Genomic DNA, 18,719 nt, shown 5'->3' with positions numbered 1-18,719 from the left:
GAGAGAGAGAGAGAGAGAGAGAGAGAGAGAGAGAGAGAGAGAGAGAGAGAGAGACTCTGTCTCCTTAAAACAACATCAGCAACAAAAAGCTGCAAGGTTGTTGAGCCCTTATTGTCATTTAGTGTCCAAACCAGATGCTCCTGGAAGAGAAAGGAAGTTCTATTAATGATTAAACCAGGGCAGCAGGCACAGCTAAACCAGGATGTGAAGTCAGTCTTTTAAGAGCCCACTAAGGACTGCAAATAGCCACTGCAGGACATGACCTACGATGTCGTCTTCTGAAGAATGACAGGAGCAGGCATCTGTTGTAAAATGCTGTCCTCTGGGCATGACATGACCATGGCCATTTGCGATCAGAGCAGCTGTGATTATCCTGAGCATCTCAGGAGCCCAGGAAACTCAAGGCTCCTCCCTTAGGGATTAATCATTGCCAGGACGAAAATTTCCTGCTGTCAGTCGGTTGCCCATGCCCCTTTAAGCCTCACTTCTATAAGGAAATCCAAGTTAAACTTGGCTCACCAAGGTACACTTAAGGAGGACTGATTGTGGTGTTGGTACCCTGTCTGGGATGAGCTGGTGGCTGTCCGCGTCTGAGTGAATCAGCCCTGAAGCAGAATGGGGTCAGCAGACCTGACTTCGAGAGTGTAGACTTTAAATTCTAACCGAAGCTTCCTTAGGAAACCTTAACTCTGAGGGTTTCTGTTTGTTGAGTTCCGTCCCCTCGTGAAGCACATTGCCAAAGGGTGGGATGTGGGAAAGGGGATGCTTGACTTTCAAATTCTCAAGAGGCAGCAAGGAGACAGAGGCGTGTTAAGTTCTGACCTGTGGCTATCGGTTGGTTTTCTGGTAGGTTTTCTGTGTCATTGGGAACCTGAAGGAACCACCCTTCCTTCCCAGCCTGAACCTGTCTGTCCTGCTCCAAAAATGACACTGTCTCTGTCTCTCCTTCTTTAAAGTGTGAGCAGGAAGGATGAGATGGGAGGGGCCTAGTGTGTTGGGACTCTGGAGTATAGGTGAACACCACCCACACGGGTCTTGGTGTGCTCGGTGCACGTGCGTGTGTGTGCGCGCGTGTGCACACACACACACACACTTTAAATCGTTAGCTGGACATGGTGTTGTATGCCTTTAATCCCAGCACTGACGACAGAGATAGGGGAATCACTGTGTGTTCAAGGTGCCAGCTTGGTCTGCATGGGAAGACCCAGGCCAGTCTGGACTCTGCAGAGACCCTGTCTCAGTAAATTAAATGAAAAAGAGGAAGGATTTGGGGGAAAAATGCCACCTTGTTTCTCTGATTCTTATCTCTTAAGCAGTGGGGACAGGACATTAAACTTTTCTTAATTACTCAATACTTTTATTTTGGAGACATGGTTTCTGAATATTTGTTAGTATTTACTACTGTGAACAGTTTTTAAATGGGTACTGAATTCTTTCTACACATACATGGTGTTCTCTTACTGTCAATAGTCTACTCTGCCTTTTGGTTTTCACAGCCATGGAAAGTTGCCTGGATCTCCTTAGTGTGTTTTTTACTTTGAAGTTTGATTTGTGGCTGCTTAGGCTTTCAGTGAAGATGGCCTCCCTCACGTCTGACATCTATTTTACGGTTTTATGACATCTATTTTGAGTTTTATGGAAAAGAAGTTGTAGAGTATTCTCATTGGGTTTTTCTCAGTTGACATCTTTGCCTCATACAAAACATGATACCTATTAAGAGAGATGGTTTTTAATTCTTAGGATAAACCCTTTCCCACAAAGTAGGGCCATTTTTAAATTCCACTCTGCTCCAGAATTTAGCTTCACACTCCACCCTGTGCCCCACGGGAGCACACATGTCATTCTCCCCCTTGCCTCTCACACAGTCTGATCCTGACCTCCCAGCGGATGTCCAGACACCCTCCTCTGCAGAGCTGGGCAGGTATCCCGGCCTGCCCTTCTCAGCCTCTCAGTACATCCCGCCTCAGCCGTCCATCGAGGAGGCACGCCAGACCATGCACTCTCTCCTGGATGACGCCTTCGCCCTCGTGGCTCCTAGCAGCCAGCCCTCCAATGCTGTGGGAGCGGGTACTGGTGTGCCTGCCAGCCTGCCTGTGAATAGCACCCCTTCCAGGGAAGAAAGGCGAGCCACGCAGTGGGGGTCCTTCTACAGCCCAGCTCAGTCGGCCAACAACCCTTGCAGTGTAAGTACTGGACTTTTGAAATTCTCTGCTGGGCAAAGTGCTTGACTCTTGTTACCTCGCTGTCACCCGAAGGCTCCCTGTGAAAACTTTGGCTGCATTTAACGTGACTTAAAGCTTGCTTGGTAGGTCTCGGCTTTTTTAATTCTCAGTGTTAGAAGCAGCCTTTCATGTAGCTCTGATATTTGAGGAGGATGTAGCTGGTGCTCAAGGAACTCTCTTCCCAGTTCCTCCGGGGGTCATGAAGGGGAGATAGGTTGTCCGGGCGTGTCCTTGTTAATTTCTCTAAAGGGATCCAGTTGTTTAACTTGTTCCTGGACCACCTAGTCCTGAAGATGCCCCTGTGGCTCTAGTTCAAGCACAGACACCGACAACCATTTGCAAATATCAGCCTCCCATCCTCCCTTTTGTTGACGTGGGTGGGTCTTTAAAGCTTATCCATCTTTCTTATCATTAATATCTGTTAGAATAGAAAGCAGTGGATTTCAGTGCTCTTTTGGTACTGGGTCTGAGGCCACTCTGAGCCCACTATCTCTCTGTCTCCACCAATCAGAAGCCCTTTCAGAAAGCAGAGAGGACGTCTGGGCTCCCTGCTTTGATCACAGGGTTCTACTAATGGGAAATCCAGAGGAGCTCATTAACTAGGCATCTTTCCTGAAGTTCACTTTCCGGTCCATGGCTCCTTGACTTGCTTCTAGATTTGGAGCTGGCAGATTATGAATTTTAATGACTATAGATGATATGTAACTTTGGAAAGTATTGTGACATAATAAGAATATTTTTATTTAAAAAAAGAAAAGAAAAGAAAGAGAGTAGTGGATTTCAGGCTGGACAGTGGTGGTACACACCTTTAACTCGGGAGGCAGAGGTAGGTGGACTTCTGCGAGTTCAAGGCCAGCCTGGTCTAAGAGTGAGTTCCAGGACAGCCAGGGCTACACAGAGAAACCCTGTCTCAGAAAACAAAACAAAAATGATCTGTCTTTACATATCAATGTTTACATATCCAAGCCATACTGGATAACTCAATATAACAAAACAAAACAAAACAAAACAAAACAAAACAAAAACCAGATTTCCTCTTTCATAGACTTTAGCTGCAAGCTAGGCATATAAGGGGTAAATCAGTTAACTTCATTAAAAATAGGCTTTGCTACATGCTAGGCTTATTGTTCATTATCACCCTGACAACTCTACACATCTTACTATAAAAGTGACACTTATTATAAAAGTGACATTTTAGCTATGATCTAAAATAGGTGAGCAAGGTTAAAGAAAATAATCTAAAAGAAAGTCTCTCCCGTGGCAGAGACTGGCCTGGGGCGTGTTCTGCTGCACAGATGACCGTGAGCTTCTAATCTGCTGCCTCTACCTCAAATATTGGGGTGGCAGGTCTCTGTCACCAGTTTTGTTTACAAGAGGTTTCTGGGGAATTGCTGGGGATCAAACCTGTGCTAGGCAAGGCTGTGTCCTCAACCCAAGGATGAAGGACAATAAGTTTAAAAGGAGAAAAAAAAACACAAAAACAAACAAACACAGAAACAATTGTTGTGAGTAAGAAATGCAAAAGTTAGCCAGGGTGTGGTGGTCCATGCCTTTAATCCCAGCACTTGAGAAGCAGAGGCAGATGGATCACTGAGAATTTCCGGCCAGCCTGGTCTACACAGTGAGTTCCAAGACAGCCAGGGCTACACAGAGTCTTGGGGGGGGGGGAGAAAAAGAAGAAAAAAAATAGAAGAAAGAAAGAAGACAGCCACTTTGAGAATTGCTTTTATTGTATTGCTAGGATTTGTGCCCAGGTTGTGATTGTGCTGGGCAAATGGTCTGCACTGGGTTACATTCCTAGCCCAAATTGCTTTGGATCTGATTAACTCTGTTTTGTTTGAAAAACAGAAACCTCCCAAACAAAAACAGAGGCAGGCATTAGATACAGGATCCTGTGCATGCTGGGCAGGTAAACATTCTTTAACATACCCAGCTCTCAGTAAGTTAACGATACACTGACCAGGTGAACCGGCCATTCAGCTGCTCAATTTTTACCCAGAAGCCTCTCTTTTCCATTGAGAGCCTTTGTATCATAGCCACTTTATTCGCCCAGTTTTAAATTTTTAGTTTTAAAAATAAGCTCTGATAGCATCCAGAAAGCTCCCAAGATTTACATGGAATTGAAAAGTTAAGGCACAGTAAAGAAAGCAGTCAACAGGATGAGGAACTGGGTTAGGGGATGGGAGACAGTCAACTATACCTGGAGGCATGCAGCTGTCTACAACTCCAGTTCTAGGGGACTCAATGCCTTCTGGCCCCTGCTGACACTACACCCATGTGCTCCATAGGGTACATACAGGCAGAATACCTTATACACAGAGCAAAAAATAAATTATTAGTAATTAATTGAAAAACTCACATTGTCAATTGCTGTTGGAGAACCCCAGTAGCATTCCAAGATTTAATAAAAAGACAGTTCTTGCTGGGTGATATGGTGCACGCCTTTAATCGCAAGACTTGGGAGGCAGAGGCAAGTGGATTTCTGTGAATTCCAAGCCAGCCTGGTCTACATAATGAGTTCCAGGACAGCCGTAGCTATGCAGAGAGGCCCTATCTCAAAACAAAACAAAACTTTCAACAAACAAAACAAAAACAATTCTTGCGAGTATAGCAGCACATTCTCTCAATCCCAGCACTCAGAGGCAGAGGCAGATGGATCTTGTGAGTGTAGGACTAGCCTGTTCTACATAGTAAGGACCTGACTAGCTAAGGCAATATATTGACACACTCCTCAGTAGCCACAATAGTAATATCCCTGCAAGTTAACCATAAAGGCCTTTTGATGTTGTCTTTCCCTCCCTTCCTCCCTCCCTCCCTCCCTCCCTCCCTTGTTTTTTTTTTTAAGATAGGGTTTCTCTGTGTAGCCCTGTCCGTGCTGGAACTAGCTCTGTAGTCCAGGCTGGCCTCAAACTTGCAGAGATCCACCTGCCTCTGCCTCCCGAGTGCTGGGACTAAAGACTTTTGTGGCCACATCTGGCTTGATACAGTCATTTTCAAATAAGCATGACACTTTTATCTTTGTGTCCTTTTGAATTTTTCCTAGAGATACGAAGACTATGGAATGACTCCCCCTTCGGGCCCATTGCCAAGGTAAGGGTTCCAGAAGAAATTCTATCATGGCTTCCTCATGCAGGCTGCTGTTTTTTATCTTATAGACTCGGTTTTCAAATAAGCTTGTGGATTTGCCAAGAGACAAAATACTGGAATTTGGGAGATTACTCAGTGGTAAAGATGCTTACTGCCAAAGTATTAGGGCTTGAGCAGGCAGGGTGGCTCAGTGTATAAAGGTGCTTGCCTCAAAGCCTGACGGTCTGATCTTAGTCCTGGTTGTTTGATCTTCAACAAAGTAGGAGGACGAGAACTGATTCCAGCAAGCTACTCTCTGATGTCCTCATGTGTGCCATGGCTCATGTGTTCACACATAGTTACACACACACACACACACACACACACACACACACACACACACACTCACACACACACGGGATATTGGAATTTAAATTCTACTACTGAGTGGGAGATGGGGGAGCAGGGACAAGACCAAGAAAGGATGAATGTACTGGCTAGTTTGTGTCAACTTGACACAGCTGGAGTTATCACAGAGAAAGGAGCTTCAGTTGAGGAAATGCCTCCACGAGATCCAGCTGTAAGGCCTTTTCTCAATTAGTGATCAAGGGGGAAAGGCCCCTTGTGGGTGGAACCATCCCTGGACTGGTAGTCTTGGGTTCTGTAAGAGAGCAGGCTGAGCAAGCCAGGGGAAGCAAGCCAGTAAGGAACATCCCTACATGGCCTCTGCATCAGCTCCTGCTTTCTGACCTGCTTGAATTCCAGTCCTGACTTCCTTGATGATCAACAGCAGTATGGAAGTATAAGCTGAATAAACCCTTTCCTCCCCAACTTGCTTCTTGGTTATGATGTTTGTGTAGGAATAGAAACCCTGACTAAGACAATGAATGAGAAGAACAGGGACTTTTTGAGAGTGGAAACGTTAAAGGCCACTTTCCCTCATGAACAAAGGTAGAAGGAATCTGAAGCTAACTATTCACAAACATCCAGCAATATAGAAAAAGGATATCATATTACAACCAGTTTGGGTTGATTCTAGCAAAGGAGGGTGATTTAGCATGGTGAGAACCAAGCTGTGTAATGTACCCCTTCAAAGCAGACGAAGGGGGAACAGCCATTTCAGTAGGAACAGCATTTGACAAAAGTCAGCATCTGTATGGTAAGAGTCTTAGCACACAAGACAGAAGGGAGCCTCCGTGTCCCGTGAAGCATTCTGCCAATCAGCTCTGAGCTTGCTCAGTAGACTCGCTGAGTAGAATTCACCCTTGAGTTGAAAGTATTTTATGAGCAAGAAGTTATTCTTAGATTACATAATGAAAATATATTGAAAATTCAGGTAGTGTTGGGGCTGCAGAGATGGCTGACGGTTAAGAGTTCTAGCAAAGAATCGGGAATCGGTTCCCAGCGCCCACATGGTGGCTGAAGACCCTCTGTAACTCCAGTTTCAGGGGATTCAGTGTCCTTTTCTGGACTCTGAGGGTACCAGGCTTACACATCACACACACACACACACACACACACACACACACACACACACACACAAGTCATATATATAAAATTAAATGAATCTAAACAGAAAACATTTTTAATTGGATAGTAACAGACCTGTCCAGGAAGAATTCTGTCTTGCCTATTCAAGTGAAAATTATGTATAAGAGTCTATGGGTTTGAACACAGAAACCAATAGCATGTTCTCTAGATAATGAAGAGCTGTGTGAGGATCTAGATGTCCTCTGGGGGAAACCTTTGAACCAGATCTAAGGTACTGCTCACTACTTTGGAGGAGACTGGAGATGGTAGTTTGCATCATGAGGACTGATGTGGTAGCATTGAATAGGTTGGTAGTTTTAATGTTTACAGTGTTTTTGAGTGGTCTTAGTTTTAACTTACAATAGAGTTGATAGTAAAGGATAGTGTTCACATAAACAAAAGGTCTTAGGAGCCCCGGATAATGTTTTATTCTGAGCGTAAAGGGCTTCAGAACTTTACAAGTTTGAGGACACGTCCTTAGACTGGTTTTCAGTCTTTTTAGACAGGTGAGATTGTAGAATTTTTCTTTTGAAAACAAAAAACCCCAAAGTAAGTATCCAACAACTCATGTCTGGGTTATATCTTTCTGGGGTGCAAAGTGGACAGCCAGACTGAAAAGCGAGGCTCTGGTCACAAGCCTCCCCTCTCCTCTCTTCTCTCCCCTTGTCTTCCCTCCCCTATCTCCTCTCCCCTTGTCTTCCTCCTCCCCTCCCCTCCCCCCTTTCCCCCTCTCCTCTCCTCCTTCCTCCTTCCTCCTCCTCCTCCCTCTTCCTCCTCTCTCCTTTCTTCTCATGGCAGTCTTTCAGACTTAGCAGTGAGGAAAGTTGTGCCCCTTAGGGAGCCAGAGGATATCCTATATTCCTGGAAAGAAGGTAGATAATCACTTGAGACTGCTTTAATTCCTGTAGAGGGTGGTAGCCTCATGGAATTCCAGAGCCGGGTAAGGGGTTCTGATGTGTGCTCTGCTCTCCCAGCAGACCTAGCTTTGGCCCAGGGTTGCTGCCGTCTTCAGAGCTGGTTCCCCCTGAGCCCCCACAGCCACAGTCATCAACTGATGCTCCATATGCTGCCCGAGGGATCTACTCAGAGGAGATGCCATCAGTGGCCCGGCCTCGTCCTGTTGGGGGTACCACAGGTGGGTACGGCGGTTGAGCTTGCATTTCTGGGTGGTAGGACACTTGCTTTAGGAGTCAGGGCGATGCGTCAGCAGGTAAAGGCACTTGCTGCCAAGCCAGTATAGCTGGTACTAGCTTCTGGCCAGTTCCCTTGCCTTTACCTTCCATCTCACCTTAAGTGTGTGCTGCTCCATCGGGCTCAGGTGGTCAGGCCTTCATGCCAAGGTCCTTTACCCACTGGGTCATTCCCACTGCCCTACGATGTATCTTATGATTAGTTCCTCTGAGCAGGCCACCAGAGGTGTAACAGTGGAATGATGGAACAGTGCAAGACCCTTTAGGGTTTCAGTAGGAGACACTGCTCTTTGGTGGACAAGCTGTGGCCACGACAGATGTGCTTACATTCACTGTGGCATCTATTGGTGTCACTCCAACAGTTTACCCAAGCTTCAGATTTTCCCTCCCCAGATCCCTGACTCCTTTCATGGCTGTAACTCATGAAGAGCTCGTGCTCTGAGCTCTGTTTGTAAATGTTGTCCCGTGTTTCTAGAACATATGTGTTATCTGAGATCATGGGCCTTTGCCAGGCTCATCCTGTTTCTTGTGTATTTTGCAAAGTCACTGTTGGGTGTCCCACCTTCCATGACTTCCTCTCCCTCCTCTATGACACCCACAGCTTCTTTCTACAGAATATACACTTCTTTGATGTCATCAAGAAAGTAGTTTATGTGAATTCTAAATTTTCAGTGATTGCTAAATATCTTAGTCAAAATTCTGTTGCTATGAGCAGACACCACTCTTATAAAGGAAAACATTTACTTGGGGCTGGCTTACATTTTTCAGAGGTTGAATCCATTGTCATCATGATGGGAAGCATGGCAGCATGCCGGCAGGCATGGTGCTGGAGAGTTAGCTGGAAGAGAGAGCCACTGAACCTGGCTTGAGCATTTGAAACCCTAAAGCCCCACCCCAGTGACACACTTCCTTGGTAACCAAGCATGCAGATATATGACCTTGGGGGGGCTTTCCTATTCAAACCGCCACACTAGATATTTTCCCATTGTACTATTCTAGGAAATTCTTGTGGTTTTCATGGTCTGTCATCCACAGAATAATATCCCGATGCTCTGTGGACTTTCCCACACTTTCCATGTCCTATTCTTTGCCTGGAACCTCCTATATTGTGTGTATAGTTGTGCCTTCTGCACTGCATACATGCTAACCAAATTCAGATGCATTAATTTCTATTAAAAAAAAAAAAGACAGCTCCATGGAAACTCCCCCACCCCGACCCTTGCCACCTCCAGCAGGAGAGTGAGCTGACCCTGAGGTCATGAGTGTCAGAGAGCTGGCCCTGCCCCTCACTGTTTGCAGCACTGGGAGAGTAGGGCTTAGACAGCACAGTAGAGGTGACCCTAGTGACAGGTGCAGGTGAGCCAACCTGAGGGTGTGAGCATGGGAGAGATAGCCCTGCTCTTCCTGTACTGTGGGGTAGCATGGGCAATGGAGAGATGAGCCCCCCACCCCCTACGCCTGCCTCTTACCATCTGTGGTAGGTGGGTGAGCTGATGCTGAGGTCGTGAGAGCAGGAGAGCTGGCCCCACCCCTCACTGGCTGCAGCACTCAGGAGAGCTGGCCCTGCACCTCCACGTGCAGCACAGCGGAGCTGGTCCTGGTGGTGAATGTGCAGGTGAGCTGGCCCTGAGGGCTGAAAACAGGAGAGCGGACCCTGCTTTTGCTGGCTGAAGCGTTGGGTGAGCTAGCCAGGGTGTTGCTGGAGAAAACCCCCTGGTGGTCGGGATCCAGGAGAGCTGGCAGGCTGGCTCACTCAGCTACCACCCAGGCCCAGATCCAGGGCGTTGAGTTGGCCCACCCCACCATCTATTCCAGTTATGAACTCCTGGACCATGAAAGGGCCAGTCCTGCAGCTTTGGATCTGGAGGGTCTGCATGTCACAAGGAAACAGCAAGGTTTCCCATGAGGATCCAGTATAGATAGTGTAGCAGAAGCCAGAGGCCTCGAACCAGACCAATGACTCGATGCAGTGAACATTTGCAAGCGTGTGGACAAAAGTGTGTACTGTGTGACACCCTGAGACACACCACAGCTTCCAGGACAAGATTCTTTTTTAAAAAAAAAAAATTTCTATCGTATTCTCTTTTGCAGGGGAGGTTGCAAGGGCAGAGGGTGGATACAAGGGGACAGGGAGATGGGTGGGATTGGGCTACATGATGTGAAACTCACAAAGAATCAATAAAAAGTTAAAAAAAGAAACATAAACATGGAAGTTGTATGTGTCAGTGTTCAAGAACAATCTATCTTCCAATAATTTCTAACAAGAGATGAAATTATGTAAATGTTTATAGTGGGAAATGTTACTATCAGAAGAATTTAAAATAGATTTTTAAAAAGGTTTTGTTTTATGTATATGGGTGTTTTGCCTGTGTCTGTCTGTCTGTGCACATGTGTGGAGTGACTGGGGAGGCCAGAAGAGGGTGTTGGGATTTTGAAACTGGAGTTACAGAGTTGTGAGCCACCTTGTAGGTGCTGGGAACAAACCCAGGTCCTCCGCAAGAGAGGTTAAGTGCTCTTAACTGATGAGCCATCTCTGGATCCTAGATTTACTTTTTAATTATAAAATTTATCAAATGTGGGACTGGGGATGTAGTTTGGTTGATAAAGTACCTCCCAGACATATAAAAGGCCCAGGGTTCATTCCTCAATGCCTATAAGCCCAGCATAAGGAAGTGGGGGTAGGAGAACCAATTCAAAATTATTCTTGAATGAACAGTGAATTCAAGGCCGGCCTGATTTATACAACCCTGTCTTGACAACAAATTCTCAAATGTGTGTTTTTAGCAATTACCAGAAGCCAGATGTCCTGTCTTATACCTTTAATCCCAGCCCTTGAGAGGCAGAAGCAGGCAAATGAGTTCGAGGTCAGCCTAGTTTACATAGTGAGTTCTAGGACAGCCAGAGGTACATAGAAAGACCTTGTCTCCAAAGATAAACAAAAGAAAAATAGGGACAATCTGTAAGATATTATGATAAAGAGCTTATAGTAGAGGATCAATCATAAAAATTGACAAGTCAGGAACCTTCAGAAGGCATGAGCAAAGAACAGGAAGATAATTCACAAATATGTGGAGGTGCATGTGTGAGTGTGCGTGTGTGTATGTGTATGCATGTGTGTATATGTATGTGTAAATGTGCATGTGTATATGTATGTATGCATGTGTATGTGTATGCAAGTGTGCATGTGTATATGTATACATGTGTGTATATGCATGTGTATGATGTGTTTATGTGTAGGCATGTGTGTGTGTGCACGTGCAAGTGCATGCATGCATATATGTATGTTTATCATATAAAAGAACTAGGAAAATAGCCTAGTTTCAAAAATAACTAAAGAAGTATAGATTAATCTAACATGACACATACAACCATGAAATTATCTTCGTAGAAATGAAGTGATTAAATTTACATTCAGTTTTTTTTTTTTTCATCCGGTCCGGAGCTCCTGTGTTGTTTGGAGCATTTAACAAGATGAAGAGTGTAACATACCCCAGTGCTTAGTGTATCCCTCTTCCTCAGTACATACCAGCTTCACTGTTAGTGTTATCATTCGACGATGGCTGCTGGTGGTCGTATTGGTCATTGTTCTCACTGCTGAATAAAGCTGTGTGACGAAGGAAGGCTTTGCTTGGGCTCACAGTCTGAGGGTGCTGGTCCATCATGGTGGGGGAGGCAAGGCAGCAAGAGTGTGTGGCAGCTGGTATACCGTTAGGAAGCAGAATCATAATAGTGTAGAGCTTTTGGAATCAATGTATACGTAGAACTCATGGGCCTTTGGTTTGGTAAAAAAAAAAAAATTCTTGGAATATACAACCTCTCTGCTCCTAAATCCAAAATATTGAGGGGAAACCAACATGGCATCAAGATGTTAAGTAGATCCTTATTCAGAATAGGAAGAAGAAGAAGAAGCAGAAAGCCACCTCCTTAGATAGCCAGTGAGTAAATGGCACAGCTATTTATTTTTATTTAATTAGCTAACTAACTAATTCATTAGAGACAGGGTTCCTTTGTGCAGCCCTGGCTCTTTGGGAGCTATCTCTGTAGACCAGGTTGGTCTCCACCCCACAGGGATCAGCCTGCCTCCACCTCCTGAGTGTGTGCCACCACATCCAGGGGCAGCTGTTTAACACAGATCAAGAAAGGCTTGAAATGACCTAAGATCCTACATGTTTGGTGTTTGATCCACCTTATACCTTCTATTCCTTGAAATAACCCTCTGAGGTGCCTGGAGCTCTGAGGAGCTGATGTCCAGCAGGGGTGGGGCAGGAGCCAGCGCCTGGAGGACACATGGCTTACCAGCAGCTGGGGGTCTGCCAGGATCTGAGTCAGCCAGAAGCCTCCACTGTTTTGTTAAGGGATCAAAGCAGGATTCAGAGTCGGGTCTGCAGTATGATTCCAGCCCCTGTGTGGTTTAACACAAAAGCTATGCTTTAATCTCTTTCTGGGCTACATCTGTAACCCTTCAGAAGATGAGCTCAGCCTGTGTCTGAGGAATAGATAGTACTGATGTTGATAGATGACTTTCATGCTGCCAAGTCTGTCCAGTTATAGACCAGGGCTCACGTGGGGCCCATGTGGAGCTCGTCTGCCCTGGCTGAGGCCCAGACTTTTTTTTTCCTGACCTTCATTTATTGCTGTGTGTCCAGATGTAACTGTTGAAGTAGTCTGTTAGCGAAGGGTACCTGGACAGCACAGAAAGCAGGACTGACAATGGGGAGGCCACATTACCCCAAGGACCCTCCGAGAGCTTCTGTACCATGGACAGATTGGATGATCCTAGCAGTGTTTAGAATTACATCCTGTATTTCACAAGGCTCAGAGATCAAGTTTGAGGAGTTGGGATGTAGCTGCACTGGTGCAGCTCCTGCCTAGCAGATATGACCTGGGCTCAGTCCTTAGCACCACCAAAAAATAAAATAGAGACCCTTTATTTTCTTCCTTGATTGCAGTGTAGCGTATTTCCGTGTACCAAATGCTGACAAAAGAGAAGGGCACACTCAGCTTTTGGAGCCACACCCAAGCTAATGTCTGGGTGTGGAGAATTAGCCCCAGAAAGATGCTGGCTTTGCCTTCGCTGCCGCTTACCTGTGAGCTAGTAAGTGGGGTTACTTGTGTTGTGGCTGTTATGGAAACATGTAGTGTATTAAACATTCTGAATTTAAATAATTTTATCACCTGCTTTTTAAGAAAAAAAAAAAACACATCATATATTCATGTCCTTGAGACTCTCAGAGCTCTAAGCAAGAAGGCACCAGGCCTCGGCCTCTCTACGGGTTTAAAACATTTCTCTCCTTTCCACCCTCTGCCATCCCTGATTCCAGGCATCTGATGTCAATGGAAGTTAGGAGCCTTGCATCAGCATCATGTTGAGAGGGAATGAAAACAGGTGGGAGAGCTTGCTTTCTTAGGAAATGCCACTTCTGGAGGTGTTGGACATCAGCACAGATTGAACGCATGCTCAGAGGAGCCCATGGTCAGAGCTGAAGGTGTTGTCCTCCCTATGTATGTCCTGTAGATGCTGACCGGGTCTCTACTCTGTGTTCCTTTCAGGCTCCCAGATCCAGCATCTGACACAGGTGGGAATCGCAAGCAGAATCGGGGCCCAGCCAGTGGAAATTCCTGCCGGCAGAGGCAGCCAGTACGGGGGACCAGGCTGGCCTGTGTACGGGGAGGAGGAGGCAGGGCAGAGAGAAGCCGTGAGTATCTGGGGCTTGGGCCAGCCTTGGCTTGGTTGTGCTTGCCGTTTGGTAAACTCCCTTCCACTTTTGGAATGCTGATGATTCTTGTTGAGGCAGATTTCAGGCTTCAAGTTGTGGATCTGAATAAAATCCGGACCACTTCTTTGGTGTGACCACTGTAGCTGGTCAGGAGCTTACCTTTTCTGTCTCCCCTGACCACCACTGGCCGGATGGCTTTGTGATGAGTACACAACTTGGGGCATGTCAAGGCATTCATCATCCTTTGGGTTTCTAGTTACTTCGCATGAGCACCATTAATCTCTGCAAGGACTTTTGTTTTCTCAAGAATTTTATGTGGCCGGAGAGAGATTGTTCAGTGGTTAAGAGCCCCTGCTGTGAGGACCAGCATTTTTTGGTTTTGTTTTGTTTTTTTAAAGATTTATTTATTCTATACATGTGAGTACACTGTTGCAGTCTTCAGACACACCAGAAAAGGGCATCAGATCCAACTAGGCATCAGATCCCATTACAGATGGTAATAAGCCACCATGTGGTTGCTGGGAATTGAACTCAGGACCTCTGGAAGAGTAGACAGTTCTTTCTGTTGTTGTTGTTTTCAGATTTATTTATTTAATATAATATTTTAAAGATTTATTTATTTATTATATGTAAGTACACTATATCTGTCTTCAGACATACCAGAAGAGGGCATCAGATCTTACTATAGATGGTTGTGAGCCATCATGTGGTTGCTGGGATTTGAACTCATGGCCTCCAGAAAAGCAGTCAGTGCTCTTAACAGCTGAGCTATCTCTCCAGCCCGAGGACCAGCATTTGAATCCCACAGCTCATGTCCAATGGCTTGGAAATACCAGTAACTCCAGCTCTGACAGATCTGATGCCCTCTACTGACTGACCTCAGTGGGAACTTACCTACACACATGCATGCATGCACGCTGGTGTGCGCACACACACAAGCACAAAAGAAAATAGATTCTTTAAAAAAAAAAAATATATATATATATATATATATATATATATATATATATATATATATATATATTTTAGGTATAATAAGCTAACAGATTTTGAGGATGCAACCCAAAAATCCCTTTTTAAAAATCTCATTATGTCAACTTTCATTTCGGTTTGTCACCTTCTCAGTGACACTAAATTTCTCATGCAGTCAGAGACTTACTTAGTGAAAGGGAATATAACTCTAAGAGAATGATTGTTTGCTAGACTTAACAATACCAAGTGTTGACTTCTAGTGCAGTGACAGTTTTCTGATGTTAGTGTGCTCAGCTTCGTCTTGTGAAGTATTATTGTAGGTTTTCTGCTGAATCTTTCTTTCTTTCTTTTCTTTTCTTTTCTTTTCTTTTCTTTTCTTTTCTTTTCTTTTCTTTTTTTTTGTAGTACAACAAAACAAAACAAAACAAAACAAAACCATGAAAAACAATTACTGAAAATGTAATCCATTCTTGCCAAAACAACACCAAATCAATTCATAGCCTGCCAATTTCAGAAGAACTAATTCTTCCAGTTAAAAAATAGCAGGCTTTCTAAAAAGGCACTGAATGGTGCATGCTAGATAACAGCTGGATAAGGTGGAATGAGGGGTGTGGAGGGACATGCCCGCAATCCCAGCCGTGGGGAAGCGAGGGGATGACCAGTTCTAAGGATAAGGTCCTTGCCTTGGCCTCCGAGTCCCGGTGTGTTCTCACACACACTCCCTGGGCACCAGAAAGGACACACAGGTTCTCATCTTGCCCTTTGCCAGTGGTTCCTTAGCTGCCCCAACTCTGGGGTGTCGTGGGTATTCCCCTAACTTACCCTCTCCAGCTCCCAGATCTCCTTCTGTTCTGCCATGAACCAGAAGCTCTGGAGCAGCTCCTCACTGCTCCTATGCACTCTATGCCCAGCACACAGGCATTCGAGTGACAGGGACCACACTGGAGAACTGAGGGAGTGGGTGGGGAGATGGCATGCCCTGCGGTAATTAGCTTTTTCTCTTGTTTTCACATGGGGAGTGTAATCACGTTTACCGTGTATCTTTCAGACCCACATGCTCGGACATCAAGAGTATTCTTCACCGCTGTTTCAGGTGCCAAGGACTTCGGGCAGGGAGCCCTCAGCCCCTCCCGGGAACCTCGCCCACCGAGGGCTACAAGGCCCTGGGCTGGGTTACCCCACCAGCTCCACAGAGGACCTCCAGCCTGGCCACTCCTCCGCCTCCCTCATCAAAGCGATCCGCGAGGAGCTCCTGCGGCTCTCTCAGAAACAGGGCTCAGTACAGAACTTCCACAGCTGATCAGCCTCCCTTGCAGGTTTGCCAAGTATCTGCTTCCCGTGGAAGCAAGACCAAAAGGAAACCAACCGAGTGGGTGTTTGGAAGCGTCGGAAGTAGCATCTCCGGGCAAGCCGCCCACGGAAGGGAACAAGTCGCAATGTTAGAAGATGCCATAAAGTCACATGGACAACTCATGGTACTTTTACTGGGTTGGCAATTTGATGACCACTTTGGTTCAGTCAAAATGTGTGTACTTTGGGCCAAAAGCCAGCACTTACACACACACACACACACACACACACACACACACACACACACACAGAAAACCAAAACACAAACCTAAGCTAACAAAACATAAGTAGTTAGTCTATTCTTCCAAAGGCAAAAGATTAAACCCTAGGGATGCGGGGGCAGCCTTTCCCTGGGAATCTGACTGGTCCGCACAACACACCCACTGCTCAGTTTCCTGAGAAGAGAGATCTCAAGACATTTTAGTAACAGCTTGAGCCCTCTTTTCCTCCATAGGAACTTATGTTAATAGTAATATTAACAACAAGACATGCTAAGACTGTTTGGTAATCTAGAAGAGCTACGAGTGAGAACCTGATGGTCGGTCGTGGAGCCTGGTGATTTCAAACAAAGCCATCGCCTGTGTTCTTTCTCCTTCTGGTGCTACAGCTCTGAGGGCCTTCACCTTTCTGTCTGAAATACAACTGTGGCTTTTGCAGTAGAAGAATATGTTGGTGGTTTCATTGTGTTCTGGGGTCGGGGGGGGGGGAAGAAAAAGAAAAAGCTGTACTTGGGAGGGGGAGCTTCGTATTTATTTGGTTATTCAGAATACATATCAGAGTTTGGGTTTCCAGTCTTAGTTGCATTTGCTGTTTATTTGTTGGGCTCACCCAGCTCTTGACACCATAGCAGAGCGTCTCCGAAAGGTCCGTCCTCCGGAATGAGGCTGTTGGGGTGTCCTGACCCAGGTCCTTGTGCTTCACTGACAGTTTGCTCGCAGGCTCTGTTTGAATGTCTTGCGGAAGCAGACATTATTTTCAGTGATTCTTAGGACTACCTGATTGTCATGACTCTGCCCATGGTAGTCAGGTCCCCTGAGCTCTGGACTGGAAGTGGAACTGTGTTCCTGCCAGCCTCTGTAATGACTGAAGAAATACAGGGTTTTGAAAATATGAAGGAAATGAGTTTCCCCCATTTCTGATTTAGCTATTATTTATTTGTCTGAAGCCTGTCATACTCACTTTGGGCCAGAGAGAGGTTACCTCACAGTGTGCTTCTGATGTCACATTTCTCAGCCTCCGACATGACATTCTGTATCCTGGTGCCTGAAGGAAACTCTGGGAAATTGCACACTAACAGGGAGTCGAACCATGAAGTTCTTTGTCAGATGAATGAATACTTTTGATTGAACAACAGATAATGGGTTAGAGTTTGGGGTGGGGGTGGGGGATGGGGGGTGGGGGTGATGCTCAACCTAATCAAAACTGTGTGTCTGCAAGTTTGAAGAAAAGGGAGACAGCTAGAACAAGCCCCCAGACTGCAGTCACTGGCTCCAGAATTGTCTGTGCCCTTCTCAGTCAGTCTCGGGACACAAGGACACCTGTTCCTGGAAACCGGGGCAGCCAGTGCTTATCTGTACACTCCAGATGAAAAGGCATGCAGGAGGGACCCTCTGATCTTTGTCAGGTGGCCTGCAGCCACTCTGCAGAGGATGGAAGAGGAGACCCCTGTTCTGGGCTTACTTATTAATCTTGATTTAATACGTTCTCTTCCCAAGCTGGAAGATCCTCTTTCTAGGCCTCTCTAACCAAGTCTCAACTATCCAGGCAGAGTTTTAATATGACATCATGTGGTAAATGCAGATCAACACAGAATAAATGGCTCTTTCTCACCCCATGTCATGGATGTTATGGACATAGAGTATCCTAATGGTACACCTCCTTTGTACAATGCCAAAATGAGCCTCCGTGTCAGAGGATACGACAAAAACAGCAATTTTGATGCCTTTGAAATGATGAAGGGGTTCTACCTGTATTTTTACTCTTAGAACAGATACACTTTTAAAGGGTATCACAACCAAAGGTGGAGTGTAGTGTGGCATGCAGGCTCTGTGGGGGGCGCCAGTGCTCAGTTAGTTGTTGGTTATTTAAAGCACACTCCGATTGCACTCATTTCCCCTACACAACTGGCACAGCAGGTTGACCATCCTTAAACTGCTGTGGGATATGCCACGTCCTGCAGGCGTCCAGTCAGTCATCCAGTGTGCTCCCCTAAAAAGCATCGTCCTCAACATGTATAAATTATTAAAAGTGCTCCAAAATGAAAGTTAAGTTTAATGTCTGTCCTTTTCTTCTAATTTTAGAAATTCTGTTGAGAAACAAAAACTGCAAATTCGAGTCAGCATTTTTAGGACAGAGTGCTTGGAGAAGTGCTTCTTTTTTTTTTTTTTTTTTTTTTTTTTTTTTTTATTTATTTACATTTCAAATGCTATCCCGAAAGTTCCCTAGGAGAAGTGCTTTTTTGCACTCTCCTTTGTTGCTAGTTCCATGTGTCTGATTCCTTCTGTATGTCATTCTTGTTGTTAACAAGACCATAGCCTCCCTGACCTGACACCTCATAAGATCTCTGCTTCTAAAAAATCATGTGTGATCCTACTTGAAAACAACCCTTGAAGAGGGCGCCTCGGTCACTGTGAACGTGTAAGAGGTTATCTGTGTGAATGTCCCGCCGTGGG

The 18,719-nt window shown here is 45.5% G+C and overlaps 1 protein-coding gene across 4 annotated transcripts in view; it reads left to right on the top strand.

The window, feature by feature from the left end:
- Positions 1-18,381, top strand: part of Kiaa1549 (KIAA1549 ortholog) — a 125,433-nt gene extending 107,052 nt beyond the window's left edge. Inside the window, exons 16-20 of one of the 4 annotated variants that reach the window (XM_029534999.1) lie at positions 1,866-2,183; positions 5,266-5,312; positions 7,796-7,953; positions 13,559-13,704; positions 15,746-18,381. In XM_029534999.1, coding sequence (XP_029390859.1) covers positions 1,866-2,183; positions 5,266-5,312; positions 7,796-7,953; positions 13,559-13,704; positions 15,746-15,997 — 921 coding nt within the window. In that variant the 3' untranslated portion in view covers positions 15,998-18,381. Of the gene's footprint in view, positions 1-1,865; positions 2,184-5,265; positions 5,313-7,792; positions 7,954-13,558; positions 13,705-15,745 lie in introns of all 4 variants that reach the window. The other 3 variants (XM_029535001.1, XM_029535000.1, XM_021190456.2) reach the window with 3 other exon arrangements.
- The last annotated feature ends 338 nt before the right edge of the window (positions 18,382-18,719 follow it).

The sequence above is a fragment of the Mus pahari genome, chromosome 2 (assembly GCF_900095145.1).
Source record: "Mus pahari chromosome 2, PAHARI_EIJ_v1.1, whole genome shotgun sequence".
NCBI lineage: Eukaryota > Metazoa > Chordata > Mammalia > Rodentia > Muridae > Mus > Mus pahari.
The sequence above is the reverse complement of the archived record's forward strand: the minus strand, read 5'-3'. Positions and strand labels throughout refer to the sequence as shown.